This window comes from Dama dama, chromosome 5 (genome assembly GCF_033118175.1).
Source record: "Dama dama isolate Ldn47 chromosome 5, ASM3311817v1, whole genome shotgun sequence".
Taxonomy (NCBI): Eukaryota; Metazoa; Chordata; class Mammalia; order Artiodactyla; family Cervidae; genus Dama; species Dama dama.
The window spans coordinates 31,738,572-31,756,251 of record NC_083685.1 but is presented as its reverse complement, the minus strand read 5'-3'; the positions used below and the strand labels follow the sequence as shown (position 1 = coordinate 31,756,251).

The window sequence follows — 17,680 nt, the reverse complement described above, 5'->3', positions numbered from 1 at the left end:
TTGCATTCCTGGGATAAAGCCCACTTGGTCATGGTGTATGATTTTTTTAAATATGTTGTTGGATTCTGTTTGCTAGAAATTTGTTAAGGATTTTTGCATCTATGTTCATCAGTGATATTGGCCTGTAGTTTTCTTTTTTGTGGCATCTTTGTCTGGTTTTGGAATTAGGGTGATGGTAGCCTCATAGAATGAGTTTGGAAGTTTACTTTCTTCTGCAATTTTCTGAAAGAGTTTGAGTAAGATAGGTGTTACCTCTTCTCTAAATTTTTTGGTAGAATTCAGCTGTGAAGCCATTTGGTCCTGGGCTTTTGTTTGCTGGAAGATTTCTGATTACAGTTTCGATTTCCTTGCTTGTGATGGGTCTGTTAAGATCTTCTATTTCTTCCTGGTTCAGTTTTGGAAAGTTATACTTTTCTAAGAATTTGTCCATTTCTTCCAAGTTGTCCATTTTATTGGCATAGAGCTGCTGGTAGTAGTCTCTTATGATCCTTTGTATTTCAGTGTTATCTGTTGTGATCTCTCCATTTTCATTTCTAATTTTGTTAATTTGGTTCTTCTCTCTTTGTTTCTTAATGAGTCTTGCTAATGGTTTGTCAATTTTGTTTATTTTTTTCAAAAAACCAGCTTTTAGCTTTGTTGATTTTTGCTATGGTCTCTTTAGTTTCTTTTGCATTTATTTCTGCCCTGATTTTTAAGATTTGTTTCCCTCTACTAACCCTGGGGTTCTTCATTTCTTCCTTCTCTAGTTGCTTTAGGTGTAGAGTTAGGTTATTTATTTGACTTTTTTCTTGTTTCCTGAGGTAAGCCTGTAATGCTATGAATCTTCCCCTTAGCACTGCTTTTACAGTGTCCCATAGGTTTTGGTTTGTTGTGTTTTCATTTTCATTCATTTCTATGCATATTTTGATTTCTTTTTTGATTTCTTCTATGATTTGTTGGTTATTCAGAAGCATGTTATTTAGCCTCCATGTTTGGATTTTTAATAATTTTTTTTCCTGTAATTGAGATCTAATCTTACTGCACTGTGGTCAGAAAAGATGACTGGAATGATTTCAATTTTTTTGAATTTTCCAAGACTAGATTTAAGGCCCAGGATGCGATCTATTCTGGAGAAGGTTCCGTGTGCACTTGAGAAAAAGGTGAAGTTGATTGTTTTGGGGTGAAATGTCCTATAGATATCAATTAGGTCTAGCTGGTCCATTGTGTCATTTAAGGTTTGTGTTTCCTTGTTAATTTTTTGTTTACTTGATCTATCCATAGTTGTGAGTGGGGTATTAGAGTCTCCCACTATTATTGTGTTACTATTAATTTCCTCTTTCATACTCGTTAGTGTTTGCTGCACATATTGCAGTGCTCCTATGTTGGGTGCATATATATTTATAATTGTTATATCTTCTTCTTGGACTGATCCTTTGATCATTATGTAGTGTCCTTCTTTGTCTCTTTTCACATCCTTTATTTGAAAGTCTATTTTATCTGATATGAGTATTGCGACTCCTGCTTCCTTTTGGTCTCCATTTGAGTGGAATATTTTTTTCCAGTCCTTCACTATCAGTCTGTATGTGTCTCTTGTTTTGAGGTGGGTCTCTTGTAGACAGCATATATAGGGGTCTTGTTTTTGTATCCATTCAGCCAATCTTTGTCTTTTGGTTGGGGCATTCAACCCATTTACGTTTAAGGTAATTATTGATAGGTGTGGTCCCGTTGCCATTTACTTAGTTGTTTTGGGTTCACGTTTATACAACCTTTCTGCATTTCCTGTCTACAGAAGATCCTTTAGCATTTGTTGAAGAGCTGGTTTGGTGGTGCTGAATTCTCTCAGCTTTTGCTTGTCTGTAAAGCTTTTGAATTCTCCTTCATATCTGAATGAGATCCTTGCTGGGTACAGTAATCTAGGTTGTAGGTTATTCTCTTTCATTACTTGAAGTATGTCCTGCCATTCCCTTCTGGCCTGGAGGGTTTCTATTGATAGATCAGCTGTTATCCTCATGGGAATCCCTTTGTGCGTTATTTGTTGTTTCTCCCTTGCTGCTTTTAATATTTGTTCTTTGTGTTTGATCTTTGTTAATTTGATTAATATGTGTCTTGGGGTGTTTCGCCTTGGGTTTACCCTGTTTGGGACTCTCTGGTTTTCTTGAACTTGGGTGGCTATTTCCTTCCCCATTTTAGGGAAGTTTTCAGCTATTATCTCCTCGAGTATTTTCTCATGGCCTGTCTTTTTGTCTTCTTCTTCTGGGACTCCTGTGATTCGAATGTTGGGGTGTTTCACATTGTCCCAGAGGTCCCTGAGGTTGTCCTCATTTCTTTTGATTCTTTTTTCTTTTTTCCTTTCTGCTTCATTTATTTCCACCATTTTATCTTCTACCTCACTTATCCTATCTTCTGCCTCCGTTATTCTACTCTTGGTTCCCTCCAGAGTGTTTTTGATCTCATTTATTGTGTTATTCATTTTTAATTGACTCTTTTTTATTTCTTCTAGGTCTTTATTAAACATTTCTTGCATCTTCTCAATTTTTGTCTCCAGGCTATTTATCTGTAACTCCATTTTGTTTTCAAGATTTTGGATCATTTTTATTATCATTATTCTAAATTCTTTTTCAGGTAGATTCCCTATCTCCTCCTCTTTTGTTTGACTTGGTGGGCATTTTCCATGTTTCTTTACCTGTTGGGTATTTCTCTGCCCTTTCATCTTGTTTAGATTGCTGTGTCTGGAGTGGGCTTCTATTTACTTTAAGACTAGCTTTCAGGAAACACTTTGCTTCATAAAGTCACTCTTGTCTTCATATCATTTAAATTTTTTTTAAAAGAGATTTTTGTTTGAGAGATTTTAATTTTATTTTAATTAATTAGTGTTTTATTAAGATACAGCTGATTTACAAAATTATACTAGTTTCAGGTATACAACATAGAAATACAAAATATTTATAGACTATACTGCATTTATAGTTATTCAAAAATATTGGCTATATTCCCTGTGATGTAGCTCATTTATTTATTCACAGTAGTTTGTAGCTCTTAATCCCCATTTTACCCTGCCCCCTTCCCTCTCCCCAGTGGTAACCACTAGCTTGGTTTCTATACATATGAGTCTTTTTGTTTTGTTATATTTGGTAATATGTTTTATTTTTTAGATTCCACATATAAGTGAAAACATACAGTATTTGTCTTTTTCTGACTTATTTCACTAAGCATGATACCCTCGAGGACCATCCATTTTGTTGTTAATGGTAAATTTCATTCTTTTTTATGGTGGAGAACTATTCCATTGTATATATGTACCACATCTTCTTTATCCATTCCTCTGTCAGTGGACACTTAGGTTGCTTCCATGTCCAAAATAGCGTTTGCCAGCACCAGGGTCTGCTTGGTAGAATGAGCTCCCAGATGGCTGCCCCTGTGTCTATGTCCCCAGAGTGACCTCTAGTTGCCTCCTGCCTCTTCAGGAGGTTCTCCAAGATCAGCAGGTAAGACTAATGCAGGTTCCTTTCAAATTACTGCTGCTGCCCTAGGTCCCTGAGCAGGTAAGGTTTTGCATGCACCGCTTAAGAGTGGAGTCTCTATTTCCCACTGCTCTCTGGGACTCCTGAAAGTAAACTCTGATGGCCTCAAAGACCAGTGTTCTTGGAACTCGTCTTCTTGCTACAGGATTCCTGGACTGAGGAGCCTGATATGTGGTTTGGACCCCTTGGTCCCTTTAGGAGAATCTCTGCAATTGCAATTGTTCTCCCATTTGTGGGTCATCCCCTGGGGTTATGGGTCTTGATTAGACGAAATCTCTGCTCCTACTTCCCTTCTTGTTGTAGTTACTTCTTTCTGACTTTAGTTGTAGACAGTCTTTCCTGGTAGGTTCCAGTCTTTTTCACAGATGGTTCTTCTGCAGATAGTGATGGTTTTGGTGTGCCCATGAGAGGAGGTGAGCTCAGGGTCTTATCATCCTTTGGTCTTGGGAATTGCTTCTCTTCATAGTACCAACTGAACTAGGACTAACTGTTGATTTTGAATTATTAGAGATAGTTTTCTTAAATTTAAGTTACAACATTGTAATTTTGACAAAAACTTGAAACAATAAAACTGGAAAAATAATCTTCAGTTATGTTCTTTTCTATTTTCATTTAACAAACAGGAAGCATCTCAGTTTTTGAGTGACAATAAGGATAGTGTTTTCTTGTTTAAAGCATATTCAAGAACCTATTATTATATTCCTCAATATTTCAATTTTCATATTCCACTACCTTTGCTTCCTTTAAAAATTATTTATAAAGGAAACTGTCCATTGGTCCATATAGTTGAACCATCGTTATTCAAGAAGTAATCCCAATGCAATTTCTAATAAGTTGTATAAAAAAGATTTCCACTTGTATTATAGTTTATAAGCAGCTTGACACAGGCCAGGTTCACATAATTTTGGTTGTATTGAAAAGGACCTGACCTTTAATTCTTTAAACACTATAATATGGTAGGAACAAAATAAAACAAGCAAAAAATCCCAACCATTGAAGCTGGTGGTCCCTGGCATGAAACATACACAATCTTTCCATGTCAGTTTCTTTAACGGTGAAAGAATGTATTCAGACTACATGACCTCTAATAATATGTTATTACCATACTTGTAATGGTAACAGTGGTAATACCACTGTTATTATCGTACTTGTCTATTATGATGGTGCAGATGCTCATTAAGAAATGAGCAATACAGCTCATTGACGGGAGTTTGATCTGCTGTGGGACAAACATTTGGAAACAATGGTCAACATAAAGGACTCAGTGGAGGGACAGCTTCATAGAAAAGACATGAGTAGTGTTACTGTGTTGGTGTGGACCAGTATTGCCTGAACTTGATAATGAAGACTTCTTAAAGAAAAATAGCTTCTCAGGCCCTTGAGAACACATTTTTTGAAACTAATTGGAGAAAAACCTATTCTAGAATATAGAAAACCATGTATTCTCAACACTAGTGTTATTAGAAAATTAAGAAAATAATTTCTTAGGGAGTGAAAAAAATCTTACTTTTTTAATAGATAAAAAACTAGTATATGTAAATATATACACAGTATATATGAAGTATTAAAACATCACAGAAGAGGACAAAAATGTCTAAGAAGCCTCAGGAAGGGAGGCAATAAAGAAAAGAAAAAAGGTTAAGAAACACCATTCTAGACTATACAAACCTGTCATTTAGTGATTTTTTTTTAATGACTGAATGTCAAAGGTTGATTAACTAGTAACCTTCTCTTGAAGTCACTCTTAGCTGCTGGGTTATCATCGAATGTTCTTTCATTCCTTATATCAGCTAATTGAAAATTCTTTTTTTACTGAGTTCTCACTTTGCTTAGAGCTTCAATTCTGCTTTATATCCTGTTTAAATGTTTGTGTTGTATAAAGATTAACTGCAAAATGTTTGGGTTTGATTTAAGGTTATTGATGAAAGTTTAGTGTGCTTCCAAAAGTGTGTTCATTCATTCATTTTCTCAACAAACCTGGGTTGAATGTCTTCTATTGTACTTTGGAAAAAAGATAACATCCCTGTCCTGGATAAGCTTATACTCTATTTGGATGACAAATAACATACTTTATCTACAAATAAAGATTCTTTTTTGGATAATAGCTCAGGACTATTTTTTATCGTAATGATTTACTTGTAAATTCAACTGAGAAACACTGTTTAGGGCTTATTGTACTTGTTAGGAACTTGGAAGTTATACAGAAAAACCACATTGTAGGCCCCCCATGGAGCTTATGGCATTACCCTTTTTTTGGTGGAGATTAGGACCCCAATCACTGTGGCATGAGAACATTTGTTATACTTAAAGGAGATACAAATGCGGTTCTACTAGAGAACCCAAGAGGAAAAGGCTAATTGCTCCAGAGTGAGAGGGTGACTCTAGAAGGAGGGGTGGCTCCTTTAAGCACTCCTGAATAATGTTTCTTAGGAAGTTAAGTTTTTTATTAATAGTGCCTAGAACTTATAGACTACTTCCTGCTAATGATGCAGAATGTTTCACAAGTAGCATTCTCTGTATTTTTATAATACCCTACTGAGATAAAAAGAGATAAGTATTAATTCTCTCACTTTACAGGATGGATCAAAATACTTTTTAATATAGTAGAGCCTTGTATTTTAAAATTTAATATTAACAAAATGTTATGGACATGAATTCCTGAGCTTGACTCCTACATTTCCAAATGCCTGTTGACAATTTCCATGGAGTGATCTTTAATCTACCATTGAAAAAATAACTAAACTGAAGTTCTAATCTTCCCCACTAACTGTCACCAAGCCTCCCCCATCACCCTGTTACTCAGGAGGGAAACCTTGGAATCACCCTGAATCCTTTCTTCTCTCTTGCCTTCTGTACCCAATCATTCATGAAGATTAGATTCCATTCTAGATACAGATGTAGAGGATGGATGTGTGAATGTGGGGGGGGGGGGGATTGGGGTTGACATATACACATTACCATGTATAAAATAAATAACTAGTGGGAAGCTGCTGCATAGCCCAGGGAACTCAGCTTGGTGCTATGTGATGACCTAGAAGGCTAGGATGGGGAGTGGGAGGGAGGCCCAAGAGGGAGGGGGTATATGTATTCATATAACTGATTCACTTTGTTGTATAGCAGAAACTAACACAAAACTATGGGCTTCTCAGGTGGTGCTAGTGGTAAAGAACCCTCCCACCAATGCAGGTTGGAGATAAGATATGCCAGTCCGATCCCTGGGTCGGGAAGATCCCCTGGAGAAGGGAATGGCAATCCACTCCAGTATTCTTGCCTGGACAATCCCATGGACAGAGGAACCTGGCAGGCTACAGTTCATAGGGTTGCACAGAGTCAGACGTGACTGGAATGACTTAGTGCACAGCACACAACATAACCCTGTAAAGCAACTATGCCTCAATTTAAAAAAAAGATCTGATTCCAGTTTTTTCTTTATATCAAGGGTTGAAAATTGGCAGCTTATGGGTCTGTATACATATCTTTATAAATGTCTGTATGTTTGGATGCATGTGTATATGTAGTTTGAGCCAGGACAGCCTTTTCTAAGTTGAATTAGAATGCCTTCAGGGGCACTTAGACTCTCTCCTTAGTCACTGTTATATCCACTTCCATTCCTCCAGCTCCCTTCCTCTTTTTTCTTTTACAAAAATTAATTAAATTGTTGAAAAATATATTCAAATTCTACTTGTGGGAAAATGAAAAATGAGATTACCAACATCAGGGTATTCATTGATTTGGATTTGCTAGTATTTCCGTACAAGCAGTACTAGTGATAATTTTTTTCTTTGAAACTAGGGTAAAATCATCATAAATTTTTATACCCTGCTGTTCTAGTCATAATTTAAATCACAGAAACTCTCAACAGGACCTCAGACTTTTTTGGGGGGGGGGGGAGGTATCTTTTTTCTGGCAGGACTAATTACTCTGAAAATAGTAGGGTGAGACTGAATGCTGTCTTTAGTATACAGGAGACTGTCACCTCCTTTGGAAAACAAATCTTTGTGGCTTAACCTGTCTGGTGTTCTCAGCTCATTGCCAAATTGGGTAAGCTCCCTAGATTCTGTTAATTTGATTATGCCATTGTGTACGGGAACTCTGAGCTGGAGTTCTTCCCTGTTCCTTGAATATGTCAAACATATAAGTTGCAGTGTTATGTGGTTTGGGTTGAAAAGGGCAAGACTTGCCAACATTTATCACCTTAAGAATTGCTTCTATCTCATCCTCATATATACAAAAGTCAGAGCTATAAGACACTAAAACATCTGTATGAAAACAAAAAACTCAGCAGAAATATTGGATTAAAATGTCTATTCTTTGCTAATTTCTTTTAAAATTTTCAGCCAAATGTGTATGTTTGTGTTGTTGAAGTTTGTTGAATTCAAAGTAGGACTGTTTATTATAAGGATAATTTTCTTTTAAATGGCTAAGTATGAGTTATTTAGGGAAAAAACAAACATCAAGTCTCTGGGTCAAATGTGACCCAGAAGAGTTAGATTTTAAATGTGGAAGTGATGGAATATTTTATCCAATTAATTTTTTGTTGTTGTTGTTCAGTTGCCCAGTCATGTTCTACTGTTTACGACTCCATGGACTGCAGCACGCCAGGCCTCCCTGTCCCTCACCATCTCCCAGAGTTTGCCCGAGTTCATGTTCATTGCATTGGTGATGCCGTCCAGCCATCTCATCATCTGAGGCCCTCTTCTCCTTCTGCCTTCAACCTTCCCCAGCATCGGGACTTTTCCAACAAGTCGTCTGCTTGCATCAGATGACCAAAATACTGGAGCTTCAGCTTCAGCCTCTGTCCTTCCAGTGAATATTCCGGGTTTATCTCCCTTAAGATTGACTGGTTTGATCTCCTTGCTGTCCATGGGACTTTCAGGAGTCTTATCCGGTACTGCAGTTCAAAGGCATCAAAAATTCTTTGGTGTTCTGCCTTCTTTATGGTCCAACTCTCACAATCATACGTGACCACTGGGAAGACCATGACCTTGATATACTGACCTTTGTCGGCAGAGTACTGTCTGTGCTTTTCAACACATTGTCTAGGTTTGTCATCGCTTTCCTGTCAAGAAGCAATAGTCCTCTGATTTCATGGTTGCAGTCACCATCTGCAGTGATTTTGGAGCCCAGAAAGAGGAAATCTGTCATTACTTCCACCTTTTCCCCTTCTATTTGCCATGAAGTAATGGGGTTGGATGCCAATTTATTTTACTTGCTTTATATTTTTATTTATACATGAGTGTATTAAAATTTATTTCCAATAATTAAAAAACTGACTCTTTTAATGTGTTAATTCCAGTGTTAAGAAAGTTTTATATAATAGCTTGATCGTAGCTTCTTTTCTTTAGTAGCACATACACTTGATGGCATCTTTTGTTTAGATACAACATAGTGATACTAAATACTTCATAAGATTGTTATGAGGGACTGAATAAGTGAGTCAGAGAATAACTTAGAGTAGGATCTATCATTTAGTAAAAACAAATAAATATCAGCAATCATTATAATTGACCAAAGAACAATGATATCATCTTGAATGACAATGCATTATTAATAATGATGATTACGCCTTAATTATGATTCAGTTTTACAGGTGCTGTACTGGCTGTCAGAATGAAAACTTTTTTTTCTACTTACATAAAAGTCACATTTGAAGAAACTGATGGAACAGCTCGTAAATTGATCTCATCACACTCAAGTTCTAAACCTTGGCAAATGCATTGCATGGGTGCAGAACCGACCACTGAGTAAAGAGGATGTAGTGAGGAGAGGGGATGATGAGGGACCAGAAACAGGAAGGGAATGAAAAGAAAGAAGCAAAAAACTATGAGAAAATCATACACAAAACTGTGTCGTGTCTTATATAAGCATTTGTGCAAAGCTTCAAATTAAGGTTCCAAAAGTTTGCTTAAAACATTAAAATGATACTAGGACCTTAAGATAAGGAAACATACACATTTGACGGCCCATGCATTTAAAAAAGTAGCAGCTTGTTCTTCTCCATTTGTTGGAAAATGAAGTCATCTGCTCTTATTTTATCCTTGGAGAGTAGCTATGTCTAAAGGTGACATGACAGTGTGTGATGTGCTTTAATGTTCGTTTTAAAGCTGCTACTTAAGAATAAAGTGTTCATTTTAATGGAATACTAAGCTGTTTTTAACTAGCAAGAAAAAGAACTTGACTGTGAACTATGGTGCTGGTAGATTTTCTTTTTAAATTCAGGAACTCTTCAAAGGACTTCTTTTGGTTTATGTAGGACTGTAAGGATGCCTACTGCTTCACTTAAGGAAGTGAACATTTTTTATGCATAGCTATTCTGTTCTTACTGATGGGAGTTGGAAAGAGAGGGAAAATGGGATGTATGCCTTCGGCTACCTTTGTGGGCTCCCAATATTGCTAAGGTTTATTGGAGATTTGGGGTGGTGTGTTCATATAGCTAAATGGGAATATTATTCAGTGTCATAGACATCTCTGATCCCTGACTTGATGAAGAATGGATGATGCCTCATCAAGAGCAATGGGGCATATTCTCTTTTACATTTACTTTGAAACCCTGCGCTTAGAGCAGAGCTTATAGACTTGAATGTCTACAGAGGCAGGCAAAGCGGGTACCGATCGCATCCTGGGGTCCCAGTGGGACAGCTTCTCCTAACTGTTGCCCTATTACCATAGGAGCATGTGTGGCCAAGTCAACCAACTTCCTCAAAGAAGCCCGAAAAACAATACTTACCTACTTATAAACAGTAATACTTAAAAACATTTTAATCATCATAGGACAGACAAAACTTCTTGTGAGAACTTTCTGTTTGCAGACTTTTAGTCTAGAACCTTTATAGGAAAGTTTCTGGAGAGTGAAAAAGCATCTTGGTGGCAAAGAAGACATTCTGGAGGCAAAGATGGTGGATGATGGTGGGAAATTTGCACAGTGAGCTCCAGCCTTGGAAGCAGCCAGGTATTCCTTTACTCAGATATGTGGCCACAAGTGCTTTTTGTCTCCTTCCAAACAGCTCCGCAGATTTCCTACAGAATCCTGAGAGCTTATGATCATAATTTAGGTTTTGTGTGTTTTGTCAGCAGAGTCTGTGCCAAGAAGTTTTGAACAGTCTTATGGTTGTAAGTGACCATTTTGGCAACGGATCCCTAAAAACTGCTGCTGCTGCTGCTAAGTCGCTTCAGTTGTGTCTGACTCTGTGTGACCCCATAGACAGCAGCCCACCAGGCTCCCCCGTCCCTGGGATTCTCCAGGCAAGAACACTGGAGTGGGTTGCCATTTCCTTCTCCAATGCATGAAAGTGAAAAGTGAAAGTGAAGTCGCTCAGTTGGGTCGGACTCTTAGCGACCCCATGGACTGCAGCCTACCAGGCTCCTCTGTCCATGGGATTTTCCAGGCAAGAGTACTGGAGTGGGTTGCCATTGCCTTCTCCCCCTAAAAAGTAGTTCTATCTAAATTCCTGTGCTAACGTGTGTATTGTTGGGAGGGGACAGGGAGCTTTCGGAGGGGAGATGAATGGCCTGAGAAGTTGGTACAAAGGGTAAAAATAGAAGGTGGAGAAGATAGCATTAATCTGGTGTTTTTTTCCTATTTTTATAGGCTCAGTTAAGATTGATAATTCATATGTGTTGATGAGGAAAGTGAAAGAATAGCACCTAAATATCCTACCAGGAAAGAAGGATGAAGCAAATTATGTCACTTAAAAATTTATGGTATTTTGAAAGATTTATAGTATGAATACTTGACTATGCTAAAATGCTACCTGAAAATATGACAAGAATGGATTGCACAGAAAATTTCAACTATGCTAAAATAAAAAGAAAGATGAGTAATGAACCAGCAAGTTAATGCTGGTAGCTTCTGAGTGGTGAAGTTATGGCTAAGTAAATAATTCTTTCCAAATCAATATACTTTCCATATTCCTCAAATTTAAACTTTATGAATATATTTATTATGATGGATATCTTTTCCGCGATATTTTTCTTGAGAGGTGACTTTATAAATGTGAGTTCCTCACATTCATCCAGTCATAAAGTATTATAAGCCAGTTAAATTTCTCAGTTAAGTTTCCAATAAATACTTATTATAATAAAATTGGATAAAGTGATACAGTAGGAACCTTAATTTAAGTTTCACCCCCTAATTTTACACTATACTTTACATTTAATTTTTACACTGGTTTTAAGTTTGAAAAAAATACTGAATTTTAAATTACCACCCCACCCCTATCTTTCTTGAAAATTCTAGTTAAAAATTATATGTTTGCTCATTTCTAAGAACAGATAAAAAATTGCCTTTGTACTTTTTGAAGTATCATTTTTGGTGTAGCTGCATTCTTCTTGCATAAGAATACTTAGGGAACATTTCTTCCAGAGCTCATCATCTGGTAAAAAATTTATTTCTCTTGCTGACTTGATCTGTTTTTCCCATTTGTTTGGTTTTGCTTTACAGACCAGACTATCAAAGTTATGCGACCCATTATTTTCCCTCTTTGACCTAATGACTACAAAATTAAGAACTAGGTAGTAACTTTTCTCAGTGAGGTTTTCTTATATAATTTTCTTTCTCCCATTTACCATGGAATTTTTGTCTCTTATGTCAAGTTAATGGGTTATGTCTGTTCATAGCCATATTTATTTTTATTGAAAATTGCCTAACATCCTTTTGGGAATAATGTAAAATATAAAAAGATTCAATTAAAATTTAAGAAATGAAAAGGATATAGAATAAATCAAAAGAGAAAATAAAAATGATATTTTGAGACTGTATGGCTTAATCCATTAGTTTTATGCTTGATATTAGTAGTTAAATTATACCCGTTAACTTTTTCCTTTTCCAAAAGCTTTCAGCTTTTTCATGATCAAGTAATCTGGTCTCTCTCTGTATATATTTTGGCCACACCATGCAGCCTGTGAGATCTTAGTTTCCTAAACACAGATTAGTTCCCTAACCCTAATCAAACCTATGCCCCCTGAAGTGGAAGTGCAGAGTCCTAAACACTGAACCACCAAGGAAGTTCCACGATTTCCATATTTTGACAAGAAGACAACATGTGGTTGAGATAGATTGCTGAGTGACCTGTGAGATTAACAGGAGGGATTATATCCACTTAAAGTGGGGATTGATAGCAGTTTTTTATTAGTTTTATTTGAGGAGTAAAGGCAAAAAATATTAAAAAAAATTAAAAAGCTGCACTTTACAATTTGTGGTAGAACATAACGTGGAAAATGTAGTACAGGATTCTTTTCCCCAAGCCCTTCCTTTTAACCAAGGTTTTGAAAGCTATGATTGAAATTACAACTTTAATGCACATATGTATATGTGAATAATTTATTAGAATAAACCCAATTTATTTAAAAAGAATTATGTATATTGATCTTCCTGATTTCAGAAATTACAGAGTTTATCCTCAATGTTATACCCTCCTAACAATCCTTTCCACGGTTTTTGTAAGTTTTTGGTATGTGACTAAATGTAGATTGTAACAAATAAGGCTTTTTGGTAGCTGTAAAGTATGACTTAGACCCCAGAAGCTTTTTCACTTACAAATGTTAAAATCCCAACAGCTTCTCTGCTCTTGTTTCCATTTCCTTTAAATTGGAGTTGCTTTTATATCAGAATTTACAGTGACTGTGTAAAGGGGATTTGTAAAATAGAAACCCCAATGCACTGACATTAATTTTGTTCACATCATACCTGGCATGATTTAGTCCTGTTGCACTTATGATCCCCAAGTCATTTAAAAATAAAATTCTCAATTTCAGGTTGTATGTCTAATAGAAAATTATAATTTTGCAAATAGAAAACTGCAATTAACTTTATAAAAATATTAAAAACATTGTATCCAACTTTTAAGAACATGGTGTCTTACTATAAACCCATAGACAAGGATGCTCAGCCCTTCTAACTACTTACAGCATTCAGATGTTTCTGCCACAATACTGGGATACAAGGACATCATTTTGTAGTTATTGCCATAATATCTGTCAAATTGTGTAGACCATCCATTGATGTCTCCTAAAATAAAGATCAGAGAACAGAAAGGTTCAAGAATAGAAATATTCTGGAGTGTTGGGGAAAACAGGTCTTCTCTTTAAGATAACGTAATGACCTTTTGGAAACAGAATCCAAAAAAGCAGATATATATGTATGCTTCCATATTCAGGGCGTCCCTGGTGACTCAGATGGTAAAGAATTTGCCCATACACAACTAAATTGCTTTGCTGTGCAACATAAATTAATGAAACATTGTAAATCAACTACATTCTAATAAAAATTAATTTAAAAAAGAAATGGGTGATTGACAAACAGAGAAAGATCATCTGGGAGCTTGTCAACAAGGAGAATTTCTGGCCCCCCACTTAGACATCCTGATTTCACAGGTCCCCTAATCTCTGGTTTCAATAGGCACTAGAGGTGGTTCTTCAGCAAGCAGTGTTCAAGCCACACGTTTTTAATTTTATATTGGAGTAAAGCTGATTTGCAATGTTGTGTTAGATTCACATGTACAGCAAAGTGATCCAGTTATACATATACATGTATCTGTCCCATTTCAAATTCTTTTCCCATTTAGGTTTTTACAGAGTATTGAACAGTTTCATGTGCTTTAAGTCCTTGTGAGTTATCTATTTTAAATATAACTGTAACAAACAGTACTTTAGATGTACTGAAACACAGTACACTGTTCTTAGCATCTTCATTTTAACTTCCCTCAGTCTCTCCAATCGGGTAGACTGATGTTGGAGATGGACGGCCATAGTTGTTAAATAGAAAAAGAAAAAATAACATGACCAGCATGATCTTGTTCTTTTTTTAAGGTGCTGTGGTATCATGGGTAGTGTTGAGTGATTATCCTCTGAATGCTTACATATTTTCTCATCTATATTTTCTGATTTTGATGTGAAACTCTTGTCTCATTAAAAAAATGAGACCAAAAATAGTAAAAAAAAAACAAAAAAACAAAAAAAAACTTCATTTGGTGGGAGGGAAAAAATAATTTTTCCTCACAAAATTCCTCATGAACTTGCAGTTATTTTTGAATCTGAGACCATGAGGCCAGTCATGAGATGGAAAGGATGTGAGTTGGGGTGCAGGAGAAGCTTCTCTGTACCATCTGCAGAGGTACCAGCCTTATCCCATTGCAGGTTGGGGATGGGTTTAAAGGGGATCCTTCCCAAAGGATCCTGTTTTCAGGATGCTGTTGGGACTCTTTAAGGATGCATAAACATAAACAAGAGACCCGGGTTCAATCCCTGGGTGGCGAGCATCCCCTGGAGAAAGGAAAGGTTACCCACTTCAGTATTCTTGCCTGGAGAATTCCACGGAGCCTGGGGTCACAAAGAATCAGACACGACTGAGGGACGAACACTAACTTTCAAACATATAAACAGGTGATAGAAGTGATAAAAGTTTATCTTGTGTAATTTAGGACTAAATTTAAATCTGGCATCTATTTTATAAGTTATTTCTGCTGTGTATGTATAATTCAAACCCAAGATTGAGTCCAGATAGTGCAACTTTGCCTGGATTTGGTGAACCTAACCTCATCCATGGTTTTCCGTCTAATCAGAGGACTTCCAAATTACATTTCCAGCCTGCACTTTATCTTGTGTAACATGGACTCTGCTCACTATAAGCACCTAGAACACAACATTCACCAAATGGAACTCATCATCTTTCTCCATATAATCTTGCTGTTTCTCCTAAATTTTCTGGATTGGTGAATGAGCTGCTCAAATCCAAAAATGTTTTGAATATGCTCTTATCTGATTAAATATAATTTGTACAAATTTCCTCCATCTCCAGGTTATTTTCTTATTTTCCATGGCTCATTAAGTCTTTCATGAAGATTACATTTGGGAAAGGAAAGGTATTCTAACATAAGTGTTATGTATGCCTGTAAAATTAGGCTTCCTTTTAAAGTTTCACTAAAAATAAATTGGAAAGAAGAGATGCTATTTAAAGATTGTATTTATAGCTGTTTCCGTCCTTTAGTATTGTTTATTAGTTTGAACACTTCTTTATTATGAAGGATTTCAAAATAAACACAAGTAGCAAGGCAGTATAATGATATCCCAATGATATTTTTATGATATCTCAATGATATCATTATGATATCTCAGAGGGAGACGATTGATGGACCTCAAGTTTACCTTCTGCAGACATCAGCTTGAGACTCCAACTGAGTGCCAGTAATTGGATGGACAAAAGAGACACCCCAGAAACAGCAAATCTCAGCGTCTGAACAACCAGGAACCAGGTCAAAGTGCCTCACTGACCCTTGACATTGTGAGTAGAGTCACAGGAGGAAGGAAGGAACTTGAAAGACTAAGTTTGTTCAGATGAATAGAGATGGTAGCTTGTTGCGACTGTAAAGATTTAATGCATCCTTTTATTTTTTTATTTTTATTTTTTTTTGCTCTCCCACCATTCATTTTAGAATGCTTTTTCATTCTTTAGAAGCTGGTAACTTAGTTCTATGTTTTCCAGACTCCAAGAAGTTCAGCTCTTATAGCTATATTTTCACCAGTGGGATGGACTCATGCGAGACTGGAAGTTTGTAGACTCCATCTTGTGGGTACCTACTGTGGGTGGGACAGTTACCATGGTCCCAGCTTCCTGGGTAAAGAGCTGATGAGCCATAGTGGATGCTTCTTAATCTTGGGCTTGTAAGTATATTAGTGTTTTCCCCACTCCTGCCTCTATATTCTTTATAACGATTCTATAAACACATTATTCTCCACGTGAAACCTCTTTTTTTTCCTTAAGCCTCCCAAACTCCAGAGTGGTTTCCGTTTTCTCCTTCCAGAAGGGTTGCAGATAACAATCTCAAGGATAATAACATTGGATTGGTTATCTGACCTGAATGGTTTTGAAGATAATGACAGTTCTGTTACTATTAGAAAATTGTACTCTTATAGTCTACAGCACACTGTGACCAAAAAGTTGTTTAAATGATCACTTATGGCTTCCTGGGCTTATGTGCCTCTTCAAAAGATAGACTCTGGCAAAGCAATTGCTATGGTAATGCATCAGAATGAAAACAAGAAATGTCAAGTGTTGTGGAATGAAGTGACTATGAGGATAGCCCTGGAGAGATTAAAGAGAGAAAATGACAATCTCAGGGTATGACATCATCAGCTCAAGAAGGTTCAGAGAACCAGGGAGCTGCCATAACTACCCTAAGATAACCTTTTATCTTTTGGGACCTCGGGACTCAGATAGGACTCAAATCTACTGGGTTGCTAAGGTTACAACACAAGCTGAATTCACATTTTGTCCTATCTTTTATTTATTTATTTATTTATTTTTGATTGCTCTGGGTCTTTGTTGCTGTGCAATTTCTATAGTTGTGGTGTGTGAGCTTCTCGTCGTGGTGGCTTCCCTTGTTGCAGAGCACACACCGTAGGGCGTGTGGGCTTCAGCAATTATGGCACATGAGCTTAGCAGTTGTGGTTCTCTGGTTCTAGAGCAGAAGCTCAATATTTGATTCATGGGTTTAGCTTCTCTGTGGCATGTGGGACTTTCCCAGATCAGGGATCGAACTCATGTCTCCTGCATTGGCAGGCAGATTCTTTACCACTGAGCCGTAGGGGAAGCCCTTTTCCTATATTTTAAGTGAACACTAGGACTCTGATTTGAAAAGAGAGGGGGCCTGGGAATTGTAATGAGACATTTGAGCATGTTTAGTTGAATTTGCATCCCCCTAAATCCCCATCCTACCGAACCTCCCTGGCCAGCATAAGCAGCTGCCTTCCCCTGTCCGATGAGGTTGCTTGTTTCTTGGAGGCTTGCTAGTTACTTTCAGTTCAGTTCAGTTGCTTAGTTGTGTCTGACTCTTTGCAACCCCATGGACTGCAGCATACCAGGATTCCCTGTCCATCACCAACTCCTGGAGTTTGCTCAAATTCATGTCCATCGAGTCAGTGATGCCATCCAACCATCTTATCCTCTGTCATCCCCTTCTCCTCCCATCTTCAATCTTTCCCAGCATCAGGGTCTTTTCCAATGAGGTGGTTCTTTGCATCAGGTGGCCAAGTATTGGAGTTTCAGCTTCAGCATCTGTCCTTCCAATGAATGTTCAGGACTCATCTCCTTTAGGATTGACTGGTTGGATCTCCTTGCAGTCCAAGGGAATCTCAAGAGTCTTCTCCAACACCACAGTTCAAAAGCATCAATTCTTCAGTGCTCA

General features: G+C 37.1%; 1 protein-coding gene across 1 annotated transcript in view; it reads right to left on the bottom strand.

Annotated features, from left to right (window-relative positions):
• RXFP1 (relaxin family peptide receptor 1) overlaps nucleotides 1-17,680 on the bottom strand; it is a 90,063-nt gene that overhangs the window by 54,406 nt on the left and 17,977 nt on the right. The window contains exons 3-4 of the mRNA XM_061140705.1: nucleotides 13,405-13,506; nucleotides 9,135-9,240 (exon numbers count right to left, since the gene is read on the bottom strand). Of these exons, the coding sequence (XP_060996688.1) occupies nucleotides 9,135-9,240; nucleotides 13,405-13,506 (208 nt within the window). The remainder of the gene's footprint in view (nucleotides 1-9,134; nucleotides 9,241-13,404; nucleotides 13,507-17,680) is intronic.